The 17,163-nt window shown below is 41.2% G+C and overlaps 1 protein-coding gene and 1 pseudogene across 6 annotated transcripts in view; both read left to right on the forward strand.

Moving 5' to 3' along the window:
- ENPP2 (ectonucleotide pyrophosphatase/phosphodiesterase 2) overlaps positions 1 to 17,163 on the forward strand; it is a 107,951-nt gene that overhangs the window by 51,784 nt on the left and 39,004 nt on the right. For all 6 annotated transcript variants that reach the window (XM_059165727.1, XM_059165722.1, XM_059165724.1 and 3 more), the window contains exons 9-11: positions 5,924 to 5,979; positions 11,621 to 11,686; positions 12,356 to 12,428. In XM_059165727.1, the coding sequence (XP_059021710.1) occupies positions 5,924 to 5,979; positions 11,621 to 11,686; positions 12,356 to 12,428 (195 nt within the window). The remainder of the gene's footprint in view (positions 1 to 5,923; positions 5,980 to 11,620; positions 11,687 to 12,355; positions 12,429 to 17,163) is intronic.
- Positions 3,828 to 4,930, forward strand: LOC131827692 (U6 snRNA-associated Sm-like protein LSm3; annotated as a pseudogene).

Raw genomic sequence — 17,163 nt, forward strand, 5'->3', positions numbered from 1 at the left:
TTAATAGATGGAGTGAGGCATTTGTATATCATGCATCTGAAAATTTGAATCTTACATTAGGCTTCCAAAAATAATTTCTTTAATTTAATTTCACCCCTCCCCCCCCTTTTTTTTGTAGCACAGATATAGCCATTTTAGCCAACTCAGGTCTGCTTTTAATCTGTTAGTCCTCCCAATGGGCTATTAAAAGTTGTCATTCACTTTATGATGCTACAGTTCTCATACATATTTTAATGGGATTCTTTTTGTTGTTGTCATTGCTTTAAAATTATACTCGGTTCTTATTACGACAGTACGCTCCATACTTCTACTGAAATTCCTTAAGCGTGTTCATTTCTTTGAAAAATCTCTCCGCTCTAATCCTGCAATTACCGAAGATATCTCAGTGGGAAATTCTCTGTTTAGTTTAAATCTGGACTCAGCAAAGTGGACAATGAATGAGACTCCCTACGAGACTCCAACTCCACAAAAGATGGGGATTTGAGAAGCCCAACACCCCCCACCTTCAACAATGCAAGTCCTCCGAAGCCACAGTTTCTAGAGCCAGGCGTTTCCAGGAAGAGCAGGTGCTTTCTTACCACTCCTTTAGAGGCTTGGTCTGCTGCTGCGTCTGCCAGCAGCGGTCACGCAGTGAGTTGGTCCGGAGACCACCCTCGTGAACTACTGTAGTGGGAAAATGCAAGAATGATGGCAAAGAGAAGCAGGGTGACATTAGAGCAGGCGTGAAATTCCCGCCCTAAAGGGTTGGCTTGACGGAAAGGGCCAGTCATTGTTTACCTCTCTTCCTGCCTAGTTCATTATCCTGCTAGTGGGAGGTTTTGCTGTCTTGTCAGGAAAATTTTACTTTTTACTTATTCTGTTGTTTCTTTCCTATAGATTGCTATAAATCTGGGCTTCTCTCCCCCTCTTTTTACTGTATCCTAAGGTACTTAGGTTGGACTCTGCTCTGCACTGAGGGGTCTCTAAGCTCACTTAACCGCTTTGCTCCTAGACTCCTAGTTATCTTTCAAATTTCAGTTGAAATATCTGTCCCCAGGCGGTCGCTAAGCTCCTCCAGCCCTGGCTAAGCTCAGGGACCCTCTTTTGGGTTTTCACATTATTTCTGTCCTAAATGTGACCATATATTTTTGAAATTTAGACTTTGGACCCCAAGGGGGTCCAAATAATACAGTCTCAGGCTGTAATCCACAGCCTGATGCATTCAGGGACCCCACTACTGTGTCCTGGATTGAACTTGAACTGGACCATATCTGAGGCATATTTGCCTGTACTTTTTCCTTGTAGTTTATCAGTCACTGTCTTCAGGCCCTAAGCACTTCCTAAGCGGGCTCACAGTCTGCTCTGCTGCAACCCCAGTCCTCATATGGTAGCTTGTTCTGATCTGAATCTCAGTAGGTGATTTCCTACAGCAGATGCTACAGCCCCAGCCAATCTCTCTGGTCTCCCAGAATTCCATTCATCCTGGCTCTGTGCTTTTGAATGCAAAGGAATCATTTCCCTGCGAAGAACTGCTAGAAACACTACAATAGTAGCTCCTGTCTTTGAAAAACTTATTTGCTTATTTTGTTTTTCAAAACTTCTCCCCTTCTCCTATTCACATTTAATTTAATGTGATCATGTGTTGGATTTCACATTTAAATCCTCTGATTCCAATGAAAAAGCATTTTTTAAAAAAATTCCTAATAACCTATCAAGTAGGTGCAAAAATTTTCCCACTTGTTCCCTCTTCAAAATGTCGTAACTAAGACATAAATGTTGAAAGCTGCCTCTAGAAAAAGCAGAGCAATGGAGAATTATTGGCATTAAAGGTGGGGAAATCAAACCAGTATCCTGTCAGGTTATTTTTGTTGTGCTGTTTTACCAGTCTTGGGGGAAATTTATATTCATTCAAATTCAGAGAAATACTGATTCCCTTTTCTCTGAATTAACAAGGAACTTGAAACTTCTCTCTCTCTCTCTTTCTCTAATAGCCCCCAAAGCTCAGTTTCAATTTTTTTTTTTTTAAAACAACATTTTAGTGACTTTTTTCCTCTGTAATTACTAGAATTAATTTCTGTGTTCAGAAATATAATATATACATATGACCTACAAAGGAGCTTTTAGAGCTACTTATGATCTGATTTAACTTAAGAATGTCATGTTTTAATCTCCCACCATTTGCTAAACCCTGACAGAATGGCTGCATTACCACGAGGATCCCTTTGTTTGAGGTTTTTAAATGTTTTTAAATTTTAAATATTCTTCCATTTGTTCACTTTTTGCACTTTTCTGACCATGCTCCCACTTTTCTTTTGGAAAATATGGCCAATATGATTTGTACCAAAAAGCAGGAAGAATGTTTTTGCTTCCTTTTTTTTTGAGAAGAAATAAATTTTTAAAAAATGATTTATTTATTTATTTGAGAGAGACAGAGTGTTGGGGGGCTGGGGAGATGAGCAGAGGGAGAGGGAGAAAGAAACCTCAAGCAGACTCCCTGCTGATCACTGAGCCTGCCATGGATTCAATCCCAGGACTCTGAGATCATGACCTGAGCCAAAATCAAGAGTCAGACGCTCAAACAATTGAGCCATCCAGGTGCTCCAGAAAAAAAAATTAAATTAAATTAAAAAAAATACACACACACACACACATATATACACATACACATATAAAATTAGATATGTAAACAATTATATATAAATAAATATATATATAAATAAACAATTACCATTTAATTGTCTTCATGGTTTGCTTGCTTCTTACAGTTGACCATTTTTTTTTTTTCTAATTACAAAGATGTTAATTGTCACTGTAAAAATCTGGGGAAGTGCACAAAAGTATAAAGGGCACATGACCCTAACTTTACCCTTGGGAACATTCTAGCATACTCCCTTCTGCCACTCTCTCTCCCCGTGCTCTTTCCTTATACCATTGCAAAGATCCTTCTGGTGCTCTTTTCCTTGTGCATTGCTGAGCTAAAGGTTACCCATAGGGCTTCCTGTTGCCCAGATAACGTCAACATCAGCATAATTCTACAACATAACTTTTGAAAGTGCGAGCTCATGATTTGGCAAAATTGCATTAAAAAATTTCCGTTAGAAAACCCCAGATTAATCTTATATTTCGCAACTGCAGGATAATGCCTAGTACAACTTCTTTGTAAATATGAAGGCACTGGATTTTGTATGCAGTTGTTTGGATAGGAAAACACTAGCGTGAGTCTCTGAAATTAAAGTAAGTTTGGAAATAGATCATTTAATGTAAGAAACTGGTTGGGGCACCTGGGTGACTCAATTCGTTAAGCATCTGACTTTTGATTTAGCTCAGGTCATGATCTCAGGGTCGTGGGATCCAGAAGGCAGGTGAGGGCTTCAAGCTGAGATGGGAGTCTGCCTGAAATTCACTCTGTCCTTCGGAACCCCTCCTTATCCTCCTCTCTCTCTCTCTCTCTATATATATGTGTGTATGTGTGTGTGTGTGTGTGTGTGTGTGTGTGTGTGAGAAATGGTCTCTCTGGGATCTGATGTGGTTTTGAGTCACTTGGTGGATGCCCAGAACTTAGTTTTGACTGAATCTTGACGGTAGGGTTGCTGCCAATGAGATAGAATGGACATGTCCAGTGCCTGGACATGACCTTTCCTTATGAGCCCAGCTTATGCGTCCCCCAGAAGATCTGCCCCAGTCTCAAATGACCAATGCAAACTCCTCAAAGCAAAGGGTGCATGGCAAATTTCTTTCTACTTCCCTGACATTGCATTTTCTCAGTTTCTAGAGGCAGTCGGGGTGGGTAGGGGATGGGCTCGTGTTCTCTTGCCAGAGGTGGGATAGAGCACAAGGTTTGAAACTTGGTAGACCACGTGGACCAGCAGCAAACCACCTACACTCTAGAAGAGTCCCTGGGTATCATCAGGCTCGGTCTAGATGAACAAATTCATATGGAAATGAGAAAGGACAGAGAAATTTGAGGCAGATTACATGCTTATGATCAACATTTAAATATGATACTGGAAACTGTGGAAGAAACTGTGACTACTATAGAAATCGATGAGAAAACACACGGAGATATATAGATCAATAAACTGGAATATTCCCGATGCTCTTTGTTTGGGGAGATGGTGTTGTACTAATTGCCCTCTCTGAAGAGTTAGCTGAAACAAAGAATTTACTGTATATGGAAAAAGGGAGATTTGCATGATCGCATCTTCAAGTGTAGAAGACATTCAAAAGAGAACCCTGCCCAGATTTTGAGATTAAGAAATAATGACCAAGGATTCTTCCACTCCCAAAATGAGTTGGCTTGCAGATAACTCAAAAATTCATAAACTAAAGGGATCTTTTTTCCCCTAACCCTTTCAAAAATGTGATCACCAAGGAAAAAAAAAAAAAGAATGAATTCTGGTTGAAACGAAATGAATTTTGAATCCTGGTTGGCCTGCGGTACAGAATGTCAGAGTTTGTCTGTAAAGCAGACGGATGCTCTGAACTAAAGTCTGGAAGGGCAGTCAGAGCCATCAGAGATCCTTATCGCTATGACCCATCCCTATGGGATGAGGGCACCACCTCCCCCATGCTGGTGTTCCCAAGGCAGCTCACACCTCCTCCAGTCTGAGAGAGTTCTCCAAGCTCTCCTGCCCATCCCTTTCTTGCCAACTGCAAGAGCTATGATTCTTCCAGGCTGGAGATCTTCAGTCCTTCCTCAGGGGTTTGGGAATCTGCAGAATTCCCCAAGGCCGGATGTCTCAGACCCTTCCGAAGACATAGCCAACCTCATGGAAACACCACACCTCCCAATTTTCCCCTTTCCTCAAACCCCAGAGGTTTCCCCTGGAGTCTGTAAGACCCTCTGGAAGTTTGGATACAAGGAAACCTGAAAAGGGTTGCTGCAATTCCTAGACCATTTCTGCTTGGGTCTTATAACAAAGCAGCCACATTTCCTGCTTGCCTCCTGAGGAGTGGGGGGAAGGTTCTTTGTACACACTTATGTTCAGTGGGACACTGGCCATCCTAAGCTGTTTTTAATGTTCCTAGAATAAGTGGATTATATTTCTTTCCATTGCATCATAATTAAGATTAAAATTGATCCAGCGGTCACCAAATGCTAAGACACTGCTTTAAGGACTTTAAAAGTATTAACTCATTAAAGCTTAGAATAATCCCACGTGCTTGGTAATACTATCTACATTTTAAAGGAAACCAAAGCCCAGAGAGCTTAAGGAACTCACTGGAGGACTGCACCATTGGTAAGTGACAGAGGCAAGGCTTTAAACCCAGTGATCTGGTTGCAGAGCTCCGGTTCTTAACCACTGAATCTTCTGTGCCCTACAACATGTGCTGGAAAGAATATTTTAAAAGCCTCAATGAAATGCTTGGTTCCCCTAACTTATCCCAGGAGCTTATTCCTTAAATTCTATTTATTGAAAGGCTAAATAAAAGATACATGAGAAAATCCAGGATAAAAAATAGCCTTTTTTTTTTCTTTTCGTCATTTTCATTCACCTTGTTTAAAACAAGACGAAACCAAGTTCCAAGATTCTGGCATCTGTGTACCATTGGGGTTCTCCTCTGTTGGCTTTCAATAGTACAGGAAACATATGGTCCACTCCTGGGTCCTTTGATGAGCAGAATTCCGTCATATAAGTGAAATGTTCAAAACAATGATCAGAAAAGACAGGTACAGGGAGACTTTTGAGATGAAATAAGAGTTAAAAATGCCACTAGGATCACAGAAGAGTTTTTGAAAGCTTTTGCAGAGAATGTATTCAATGGCATTTATGAAAATAATAATTCTGACTTCCAGATGTGAAAAGTGAATGATTACAAATAATATGAAATTTATGGTGGGATGTGGGTAAAGTATAAGATATCTGACCTAATATATTTTAAAAATTTCTTCTTTGACAAAAACTCAGAATATTTTATAAGCCTCTTATATTTTCCTCATTAGCTATGGATTACAGCCATCAAGCAAGGGGTGAAAGCTGGGACATTCTTCTGGTCGGTGTAAGTTATCTTTTTTTGTCAATGTTTGTAAAATTGCAGTCATGATTTAGCTGATGAAACAGGAACTCAGTTTGGTTTTACTTCAGTTAAATCTAAAAGAACTCAAGCTGTTAAATATTTTCTGATTAGAATGATCTCCCAAGTATTTTTTTTAGAGGTCTTCTCTCTCTTTTTTCCCCCCATCGTTCTTAACAGAATGTAAAGAATATTTTCTCTTCTTCTTGTCATCCTAAAGATTTTTCTGTCCCTGTTGATTTTGGTAACTTACCACCTGGGGAATGTATGTTTCTCTTAGACTATTTATTGCTGGGGTTTGCATTATCATTTTCTTTCAATATATTATGACTTGCTATATTTATATTGGCTGACAACATTAAAAGTCTAGTGTGGTCTCAGACAGCTGATGTAGAGGACTAGAGATTGGAAATTCCAGATAGGAGACAAATGGATTTCCAATCCATTTTCCACCAAACACTAGGATTTCCCTAATAAGAAAGATGGAACTACTTCTTCTCCCCACAGAGGCAATGGGGTATTAGTAGTTAATGTTCATAAAATAGTCTTATGATGAAACTTACCTAATAGAAGTGGCAACATGTTGATTACTTTTAAGGCTCCTTAGTAAGAAAAGGAATCTGTTTCAACTTTCATGGGGATTTTGTTCCCACTGAGATGTTCTTTCCATTTTTTTTTTTTTAACCACCTAAAGCTCTTTCCATATTTGCCTCTTATGCCTTAACAAAAATCTGACTATTCTATAATAGTTGTGTGCTGAAAGCAATCACAGGTTCACATTAATCCAGAATGGGACCATCTATATTCTCCAAATTCGGGAATAAAAGTAGCTTTTTCAGATTTGAAGGACTAAATTGAAATTGGGTGTGGTGATTTGAAGGCAAGACAGTGACCTTGTAAAAGTCTCCTTTTCCTGCCTATTTTTTTTTAAGAGGTTTTTTGAGTTGAGAATTAAGTGTGGGTATGTTAGAAATGACACGTAAATGACATGTTGATCTACCAATTTAACCCTGGACGGTCATAGATGTTTATAGAAATGATTTCTTCTGCCCCACAACATACTTGTTTGGCAGAATGGAAAGAGGCCAATAACATAATTAATACCTAGTCCCCACCCTGGCCCCCCGATTCTGTCGTGGAGCTTCATTGAAAAGGCCCAGTGTTCTGATTTTGAATGGTAATTTCCTCCACCCATTTCGAGCTACTTCTAAGAAGGTAGCTTTTGTGTGCTCTAAATGTGTCTTTAGTTTTACTTTGCTTTCCAGGCTATTGTTCTTTTGTCTCTGTATTCTGGGAGTGACTTGGAGTCAGTTTTCCCTTTCTTTCTTTCTTTCTTTTTTTTTTTTTTTAATCTTTTTATAACTAAACAAAACAAAACAAAAAAACAAAAACAAAAACAAAAAAAACAAGCCAGGGTTTTACTTTCAGTTATTTAATGAAATATACATCCGGGGAATCGACACATGGTACATTCTGAAAATTCCTGAATTTAGAACTAGATTTAGACCGCAGACTTAGACTCTGAAAGCCATCTTTTTAACGTGGCTCAGGACTGCAACCTAGAATTATTCTTGCTATTTACATGATAACATTTTATTTTTAAAAATTTTTTAAAGATTTTATTTCTTTATTTGACCGACAGAGATCACAAGTAGGCAGAGAGGCAGGCAGGGGGTGGGGGAAGCAGGCTCCCTGCTGAGAAGAGAGACCGATGCGGGGCTTGATCCCAGGACCCTGAGATCATAACCTGAGCAGAAGGCAGAGGCTTTAACCCACTGAGCCACCCAGGTGTCCCTACATGATAACATTTTATTCTAAAGTCATCCTCAGCTGATGCCCCATTACATTGCGTGTGTGTGTGTGTGTGTGTGTGTGTGTAAATTCATGTTCAAAGGCAGTAATTCCCTGAATGTATGCGTATTTACCTTGGTTCTAATCCCCACCTTGCCAGTTCATAGTCTGCTGACTGTGGACAAGTAGTTAAATCTCTCAGTATATTAATGTCCTCATCTTTAAATGGCAATGAGAACATCTTCATCATAGGGTGTTGTGAAGATGGCGTGGGCTAACTTATCGAAAGAGAGTAAGAGGGTACTTAGTACATAGAAAGTAACCGATAAATGGTATTTGTTTTCTAATTCACATCATCTCTTTGGACATTGACTGGGCAATGAGGATATGTGTCCTGAGGTAATTCGTCCCCCCTGAACACTAAATACCTCATCTAGCCCTTCATTTTCCATTCCTCCTTTAAAAAAAAAAAAAAAACTTAAAAAAAAATTTAATTTATTTATTTGAGAGTGACAGAGAGCATGCACGTGAGAGAGAGAGAACAGGCAAGGGGAGCCGCGGGAAGAGGGAGAAGCAGGTTCTCTACCGAGCAGGGAGACCCATGCGGGACTCAGTCCCAGGACCCCAGGATCACGACCTGAGCCTGAGGCAGATGCTTAACTGACTGAGCCATCCAGTCAGTATTATCTTTTCCAACCATGTCTGACATACTTGGTCTCCTGACAACTTCTCTATCAAACCATGATGGTGAAGACAACAGCATGAGCTCCATTTTCCTTTCTGTTTGGGCTCACAGTCTTCCTTTGCCACGTCGGTTTGCGCTGTCTCTGTGTTGGATTTTAAACACTAATGGCGGGGCACCTTGTTAGCTCAGTGGGTTAAGCCTCTGCCTTCAGCTCAGGTCATGATCTCAGGGTCTTGGGATCGGGCTCTCTGCTCATCAGGGAGCCTGCTTCCCCCCCCACCCCCTCTCTGCCTGCTGCTCTGCCTACTTGTGATCTCTCTCTGTGTCAAATAAATGAATAAAATATTTTTTAAAAAACACTAGGCTAAAAAAAAAAACATGGCTAGGGCCCATGTCTTTTTGGTTCCTGGGATAATCTCATAGAGATAATCTAGAACTCCTAGGAAAGTTCAAGACCACTCTGTCCACCTCCTCATTGGAGAGATTAGGACACTGGGGCTGAGAGAAGTAAAGTGTTGTGCCCAGGATCATACTTAGGAAGGATACCCAGTCCTCTACAGTGCCCCTCTCCGGGTCTTACCAGGCGCACACACACTCAGCCCCTGCCCAGAAGTGACAATCCCGTCCTTGTCTTCCTAAACAGAGGACTGTGACTCTTCTGTAAGGGTCTTTTTAGTAGGAGTATTTTGTATCTTTATTCACATTCACACAAAAGCCTTGAACATCACATATGTTGAACAAGTATGTCACGAATGAGTGTGTCGTCTCTGTGGACTGGTGAAGCCAGTACATGAAGACAAAAGCTAACATTCTCTAAACTCAATGTCCTGGGCACTATCCGAAGTGATTTACATGTGTTCTCTCTGTGAATCCTTACAACAAACTTATGATATAGGAATTATTATTATCCTCATTTTATAGAGGCCCTGAAAGGTTAAGTAACTTGGCGAAGTGTCATCACGATAATACTTTGGAGTCAGGATTCAACCCCAAACCTTCTGGCCTTGGGGTGGACACTTTTATTCCTTGCTCACCACTGGCCAAACCCCGTATCTAGCAGAGGTGTGAGCAGGTGTGTGTTGTGAGCGCCACACAAATTCCATTAGCTTGTGTTTTTCCACTGGCATCAAGCAAGTCCGTCAGAGTCCACGTTTGTGACTTAACACTGATTACACAATATGAAGCAGCTTGTAGATAGGTAGGGAAGTGAGGTAAAATGGAAGCACAACAGCATTTGCTTTTTTATAAGTTAGGAAAGAATTCTAAATATGTAATTATTTTGTCCAGATACAGGGGATTTCTGAGGCTGCTGAATTAAATACCTGAAGTGATTAACGCGGCTTTGCTGTGCCTAGTCCTAATTCCATTATAGGATATAATAAACAGGGGCCTGTTTATTCAAGGGCATTGGATTTTGTTTAAATTAGGACTCTTTTTCTGGGCTGGTGGGATAGTCCTCGTCTGAGAGGGGGCCAGAGGAATGACAAATGTCCCATCTAGGTGTTGGCGAGTGTGGCTGGTAGAGGGTGGACATAGGGGAAGAGCTCCAGGGTTAGCGCTCCTGCCGGCTGGAGGTTTCTGCCTTGGAGAAAGATGCGTCTTTCTCGTGGCTTGGCCTTGTTCACATCCACCAAGAGCAGAAGTGTAGATCGCTCACCAGCATCCCACAGAAGTTTTCAGTAGAGTTTATTTTTTAGAGTAGTTTCGGGTTCGTAGCAAATTGAGCAGATGGTACAGAGAATCCTCATAGACCGCCGGTCCCCATGACACATGCTCGCCATTATAGTGTCCCCTACCAGAGTCGTGTGCATGTGTGTGTGTGTTACAACCCATGAACCCACACTGACACATCATTACCCCCTGGGGAACGTAATTTATGCTAGGGTTCATTCTTGGCCGCAGCCATTTTTAGTAACCACGGTTAAACTTGGGCTTTAGTTTGAGTTTGCCATAAACAAGTTCTAACTCCCGGTCTCAGATGGGGGAGCAGAAAAGCCCGTGGTGCTCCTTGTTAGGAAACAGCAAACCAGTCTCCCCCATAAATAAAAACATTGCTCTGCGCATGAACGTCTTAACGAAACCCAGCCCCGGCTCCGGTGCTGTCATGTTAGCAGAGAGCCCTTAAAGCTGGTGCCAGATCTCGGGTAATTATATTTCAACAGAGGAATGAGACTTAAACACAAAAGTCATTGTGGATGAAGATTATACCCTTTTTGTCAGTCTCATAATTATATGGGCCTGTTCTTGATAGATTTTTATAGAGCTAGAAGAGAATCTCCTACCTTTCCTAACCCCTTATTTTATAGAAGAAGAGTGGAGTTTCAGATTTACATTTCGAAAGTCATATAGGTCTTTAGAGTTAGAATGATAACTCATGATCATTAATAAAAATTAAAAATTTTTTGGAACATACTATGTGGTAGGCACTGGACTTGCCCTTTTGCCTGGGTTGTCTCATTTTTTAAAAGACTTTATTTACTTATTTGAGAGAGAGGGTGTGCGTGTGTGCATGAGGTGTGGAGGAGCAGAGGAAGAGGGAGAAGCAGGCTCCCTGCTGAGCAGAAAGCCCCATGCGGGCTCCATCCCAGGACCCTGAGATCATGACCTGAGCTGAAGGCGGGCACTTAACTGACTGAGCCACCCAGGTGCCTCTGTCTTGTCTTATTATATCTTCACAGTCATCTTTCTTTTATCAATAAGTAAACTAAGGCCCGGAGAGGTCAAAGTGGCATAGAGGTCAAGTGTGGTCACAGCCCCAGCAAGATGCTGACTGGGGATAAATGTTCTGGTCCCTCTGTGGCCACAACTGATGGCTTTATTCACTCAATGGTGAGGTTTCTGAGCCTGGGGTCCTTTCCACTTATAGCAGAGTCTCTGATCAATGGGGCAGGTTCCACATTTGACTGTGAACCAGAGTTTCTGGTCTCTCTAATGCGACAGAGGTTGAGCCATACAGTATGTTGCAGATGGATTGGAAGTTTAAACACGAATTCGAAAGAGGGCCTTTTGCAACAAGGAAGTGAAAACAGGTGGTAGTAGATAGAGAGCCCTTGGCCTGGCTACCAGAGCAAGGACTAAGCAGGCTGGAGGGTGTAGAACTGCGACCTCACCTCATGTTTGCTTGTTATGATCTCCCCCACCCCACACCAGGGTCATCCCTCATGAGCGGAGAATATTAACCATTCTGCAGTGGCTCACCCTGCCAGACGACGAAAGGTATTTATTGCTGTCCCTCTGACTTGCCCTCTTTCTTCTTTCTAGCACATTTCCCTCCTTGGTCAGAACAGGATCAGGACTAGATGGGCACGGTCGAGGTGTGGGATTCCTAAGTTTTGTGGTTCTCAGCCTTGAGCCTTAGTTCCCTAAGAAAGATATGGTGACATAGACCATAGGGGCTAGTACAACTGTTCATCCCGGACACTACAGCAGAGCTCTGGGGGGTTCCTGGCTTTGATAAATGAGCCAGCAGCAGCCTCCCAAGGACTGGGGAAGCAGTAAGACTGAGTTCTCCCTCTAATGGAGATGTTCGTTCAGGCCGCTGGCCCTGTGGTCCATGTGACTTTCCACTGGGCTCTATTATCTTGAGGATCAAAGACCTGAGTATGTGTTCAGATAATCCTTGGTGACATTTGCTCCCTGAAGGTGGTACCAGGCAGTTAGCACAGTGGGGGTAGTGGAGGGGGTGGTAGATGTGGAAAGAATAGAATCCCCTCCTGTCCCCACCCCCCAAGAAACAAAAGAGATCTTTTCCGTGTTAAGATTAATAGTGGTTGGGAGATTACTTAACTAGATTTGAGAGGAGTTTTTCTCAGTGTGGAGGGATACTTGATATTCTTTGCTATCTGTGGTTTGGGGGAGATTCTGAACCTTCCAATTTCCCCGCAGGCCTTCGGTCTATGCCTTCTATTCCGAACAACCTGATTTCTCCGGACACAAATATGGCCCTTTTGGCCCTGAGGTTAGTAGCTTATCATCTTCCTGAGGAGAACCTGGGCCCCCGGGCTATTGACTGGATTTCTGGATTTGTATAAAGTCTCTTGGGTATTTGCATCTGCAGGTTTATATATAGTCAAAGAACTACAAGATTGAAAACATTTAAAAAAAAAATCTTAAACACACCTACTTCTCAAACTACAAGATTAAAAAACATTTAAAAAAATCTTAAACACACCTACTTCTTAAGCAGGAATTTCTGTTCCGATTGATTTGCTATTCAAACCTAGCCCAAAGTTGGTGTTCATACGAGGGGTATGTGCCATCCCTGAAGGCATCAGAAGGCAGGGGATCAGGAAAGGTTGGCATTTGCCATCCCTGGCTTAGGAATGGAAAGGCATCTGAGGTTGAAACCTGCAGTACAAAACACTCAAGCTGAATTTCAGTTCCCTTGAAAGGATTATGCATTTCAGAGAAGGTAGGTCAGCTAAGTAGCCCTAATAGCCTTAGCAGGTACAATCAACCTGGCATCTGTTCTAGCACTGGACACTTTTTTGTTTGATAAATTTTGACACAGGGACATAGACACCTGTGAAGCCATCACCACAATCAAAACTGTGAACATATCCATTACTCCCCCAAATGAAAGTGATCATTAATTAAGGGAAATGCGCTACTGACGAATCTATTTAGCAGAGCAATGTAATGCCCTTTTCTCAAAAAGTCAGGAATCTCAGTTGAAAGCCATCTGTTTGTTAGACGCTAACCAGTCGAATTTCAAATTCAGAGTTGGGAAGAAGAGGAGGGCTGTAATGTATGATGTCCCTCCGTCATCTGGAATTGGAAATCTTCCTGGTGTTGCAGTATAGATCATTTTAAGACAGGATGGGATTTGCACATCTAAAATGGTTTCCATCTCTCATTCTAACTAGAGTGGTGAGGTCTACATCAATGCTTGAGCTTGATTGGGGAGGAGAAATAATTTCAAAAACTCTGCTGATGGAAACTGCCTCCCATTCTCTAATAGCCTAGAATAGCACCACTGATGATAATTAAGTTCATTGTGTTCAGCATAAGATTGAGTAAGAAACATAGAGAAGTATGTCTTGGTTTAAATATTTTTGAGCAAAATGCAGCATATGTAGCTAAAGGCAGTAAATACTGTATACACCAGAAATACCCAAGTATTTTTGAATGTTTGAGCATCAATGCTGTGGTGATTTTTTTCGAACACTGCAAAGTAATGGCTATGTGAAAGCATTCTTGGTTTGCCTTAAATCATTGCAGCCCTATAAGTCTGATGCTCTTTTTCCTCTCCCTTTGATGTTTAACGAGTGTCACATGATTATGAAACACAAATGATAAAATGAGATAAACATCTGTATGAAACGCAAATCTTACTCTTGCCAGTGCAAGCATGGCTGTTTTATCTTTAGGATGACTTTCTTTGAGATTAATCTAAAGTGAACCAAAGGAACCACATTTTATTAAAATGTTAAAAAAAAATCCTAAGCAGTTCCATGTGCCTTATTTAAAAGTTGAACTTTGCTTGGATAATAATGTCCCTTAGAAGATGCTATGGCTTAGGCAAGCCAGAGGTTGGTATAACCACTCTCTTAAAAGCAGGAGGTTGGTACCTAAAGAGATATGGGGTGACTCAGGTCACCTGGCCTTTAAGTGGACTTAGAGGCAGAATCTTAGAGCTCCTGGGTTCTTCCCATGGAACCCTTTAAACCTCCAGGAGATGAGCAGAGCGGTCAGGTTTGATTCAGCCATGTTTGATTCAGACAGAACATATTCTTTAGGTCAAAAGTTGGCTTTTTACGTTATGAACAGGTGGAACTCTCACAGTCCTCAGTTCTTTGAAAGTTATACAGCTCAGCAATAAGCATTCGTAACCCGCAAACATCCCTGGATTTCTCATCCATGTAGTTCCATTGTAATTAACATACTTGAAATTATATGTGCGTGTGTGTGTTTTAATCAAGAAATAAAGCGAAAAGCTTATTTTTTTTAAGTGCTGAGCAGTCATAATAGAACACAGTAGAGGATGCTTGAATTTGTTGTTAATGATGGCACTGTGCTCAGGCTACTCAGAAATATACAAAGATTTTTTTTCCCCCTCTAGAAGTTTCAAATTAAGACTTGGAAATATTCATGCTATGTTCTTTCTAATATTAATACCTCTTGTAAGCTGGAATATTCTCATATATCCACTGGGTAAAACACTCTTAATTAGATATTTTGGAATGTATCTTCAGTTCTGGTTAACCTGGAAACCTGGCCACTTTCTTCTGGTAAGGCAAGGAATATTTTCAGATTTCAACTCTTTTTTGTTTGGTTCTAGGAATCTTATTTTTAATGAGTGAAAAGCAAAACTGTTTACACTTTAAAAACATGAAACCAAAACAAGCCAGCAAAACTTCTCTTCTGTAGTCGACTAATTGGTTTCTGTCAATTATATACATGTGGTATATGAATAAAGACTTTATGAGCCAAAATATTATTTATAAAATCAGTGACATGTCATCATTTACATCTAAGGAGAAAATACCTTATATCTGAAGTTGAACTGAAGAAATTCAGTCTGGCAGAATATTACATGCTATGATGCAGTTAAAAATCTGTGCTTTATTTGCTTACTATCTAAGTATACTTTTTTCAGGCTATTAAATGAGATGACCAAACGGTGGGCTAATAGTCACAAGAAATGGTGTATTTATTGCTCCTGGTTTCATAGTGTAATGGTGAATGTTCAGAAACATGCTTGCTTTTGATTATTGGCTCAATCTTTTTCTCCTTGACCTTCTCCGCTTTCTCTATGACTCCTTGTTCGGCTGCTGTTCCAGGCCTAGAGGCAGAGCTTTGGCTGGCTAGTTTCTACCTTCAGATGGCAAAGTATCCTTCTGAAAAGCAGGGAAATTTGCCCCTCTACCTTCCATTCTCCTAATAACCTCAGGCTAAATCTTCTAAGTCAGACTAAAGTATGGCTGGTCAGTGAAGACAGCTTTCGTCTACCTCTAACATTCGAAGAAGAAACTACCTGAGATGTAATCCTTGGATGAAAACTCATTTTGACTAAATTCTGTTTCTCCCACTGCTCCTCTAACCCGCTGCAACCACACGGGCCCGCTTGCGGAGTCTTCGGAATGTTGAGGTCTCTTGTCTTGCGAATGGCCGAGTGTCTGATGGGCGGACGAGTGCTAGCTGAAATGGGTTCGGTGACCATGAACTGGGAAACCCTCTTTTTCTTTTGCTTCTCTTCTCATGGAGAACTGCCTGAATACTAGATGCATTTAAAAAAAAAAAACACAAAAAACAAAAAACAAACGGAGTCTGTGGGGCTGGGTCTTTCCATCGCTCTGCGGGAGAGAGAGGATGAGATAGAAAAGCCTTTGCAGTCGCTTGCTCTAGAACCAGTGACCTGGCATGGCGGATGGCCTCCTCCTTGGATACACTAACATTGTTCCTCCTGCCCCTTCCTGCAACTGAATGGTTCTTGGAGCAGTCCCAGCAAGAGAGAGGCTCAATTAGGGAGACCCTAGGGCTTGCTGCTTTAATTCACCTTTGCACCATCAACAAATCAGGGGCTTGGTTTTCTCCAGCATTTGGAAATCCCAAAAAGTTATCTTCCTTATTCAGCTTCTGTGTCACCTTCACTGCTCTCTAGATTTTCAAAATAGGACGCCAAGTACTGTCCTCACTTCCCGCAACAAGGGGATTTCTGATAGGAAGAGTATCAGCCCGTTGATTCTTTCTTCATATTAAGACCAAGATGAAGAGATCTTGATGACTTTTTATATGTTACCTAATTTTATAAGATAATTTGTTAAAAGACAGTCTTATTTATGGTTATCTTGGGGTTAAAGTTCCCCTGTGCTGAAAACCTAAATTATTAGTGAGAAGTTCTCTCTCCTGCTGAAAGTCTCGATTTGTGTAAGTACACATTCATGACCAAGGAGGATTGCTTATTATTTATGTGTCACTCCACCCTTGGTTTAAAAATATTTTTTCCTAATCCTCACCAGTGAAGGTGACCCTTGTTTTGATATATATCGGTGGTGTGAACAGATATCCATCGGATTCTGAACGGGAGTCACCTATATGTATCCCGCTGTCACCTTGAAATGACCAAATGGCTAGTGTTCTATTTGGTTTTCTTCTAGTACTTTAAAAGTGGAGAGTTTGGATAATGAAGGACCAGTCTCTCTCCAAGGCAGGAGTTATGGAATGCTGAACAGTATGTCACCCACATAGATAGATTCTCTTAGACTGTCTTGCTCTCGTGAAGAGACTGACGGCTGTGTCAAGGTAGATTGAGGAGGCTTCTCTCTATAGAGTTCCTGGAATCACTCCTCATACCCACTTTTTCTCACTTAAGGAGCCTTAGTTTTTCTAATTAAGGCTCTGCTGACCCCAGATGGCAAAGTGTGAGCTTTATTATCTGACCCAGAGGGACAGACGACTTCTGAGTCCAGACATCTCTATCCGCCAGTACAGGAGAGTAGTTATGGCTCACCTCTTACTCCGGCTAAGAGACCTAAGAGGAAGGTTATCCCTAAGAGGAGACAGGAAAGACCAGTTGCTCCTCCAAAGAAAAGAAGAAGAAAATTACATAGGATGGATCATTATGCTGCGGAAACTCGTCAGGACAAAGTAAGTTTATCTATTGTTCCAAAGCTTTGTGGCGGGCAGGTCTGAGTCAAAGGTTTCCTTCAGCGCCTTGGTTTGAAAATCAGCTGAATAAGTTTCAGAAAAAC

This window comes from Mustela lutreola, chromosome 3 (genome assembly GCF_030435805.1).
Source record: "Mustela lutreola isolate mMusLut2 chromosome 3, mMusLut2.pri, whole genome shotgun sequence".
In the NCBI taxonomy this organism is placed as follows: domain Eukaryota; kingdom Metazoa; phylum Chordata; class Mammalia; order Carnivora; family Mustelidae; genus Mustela; species Mustela lutreola.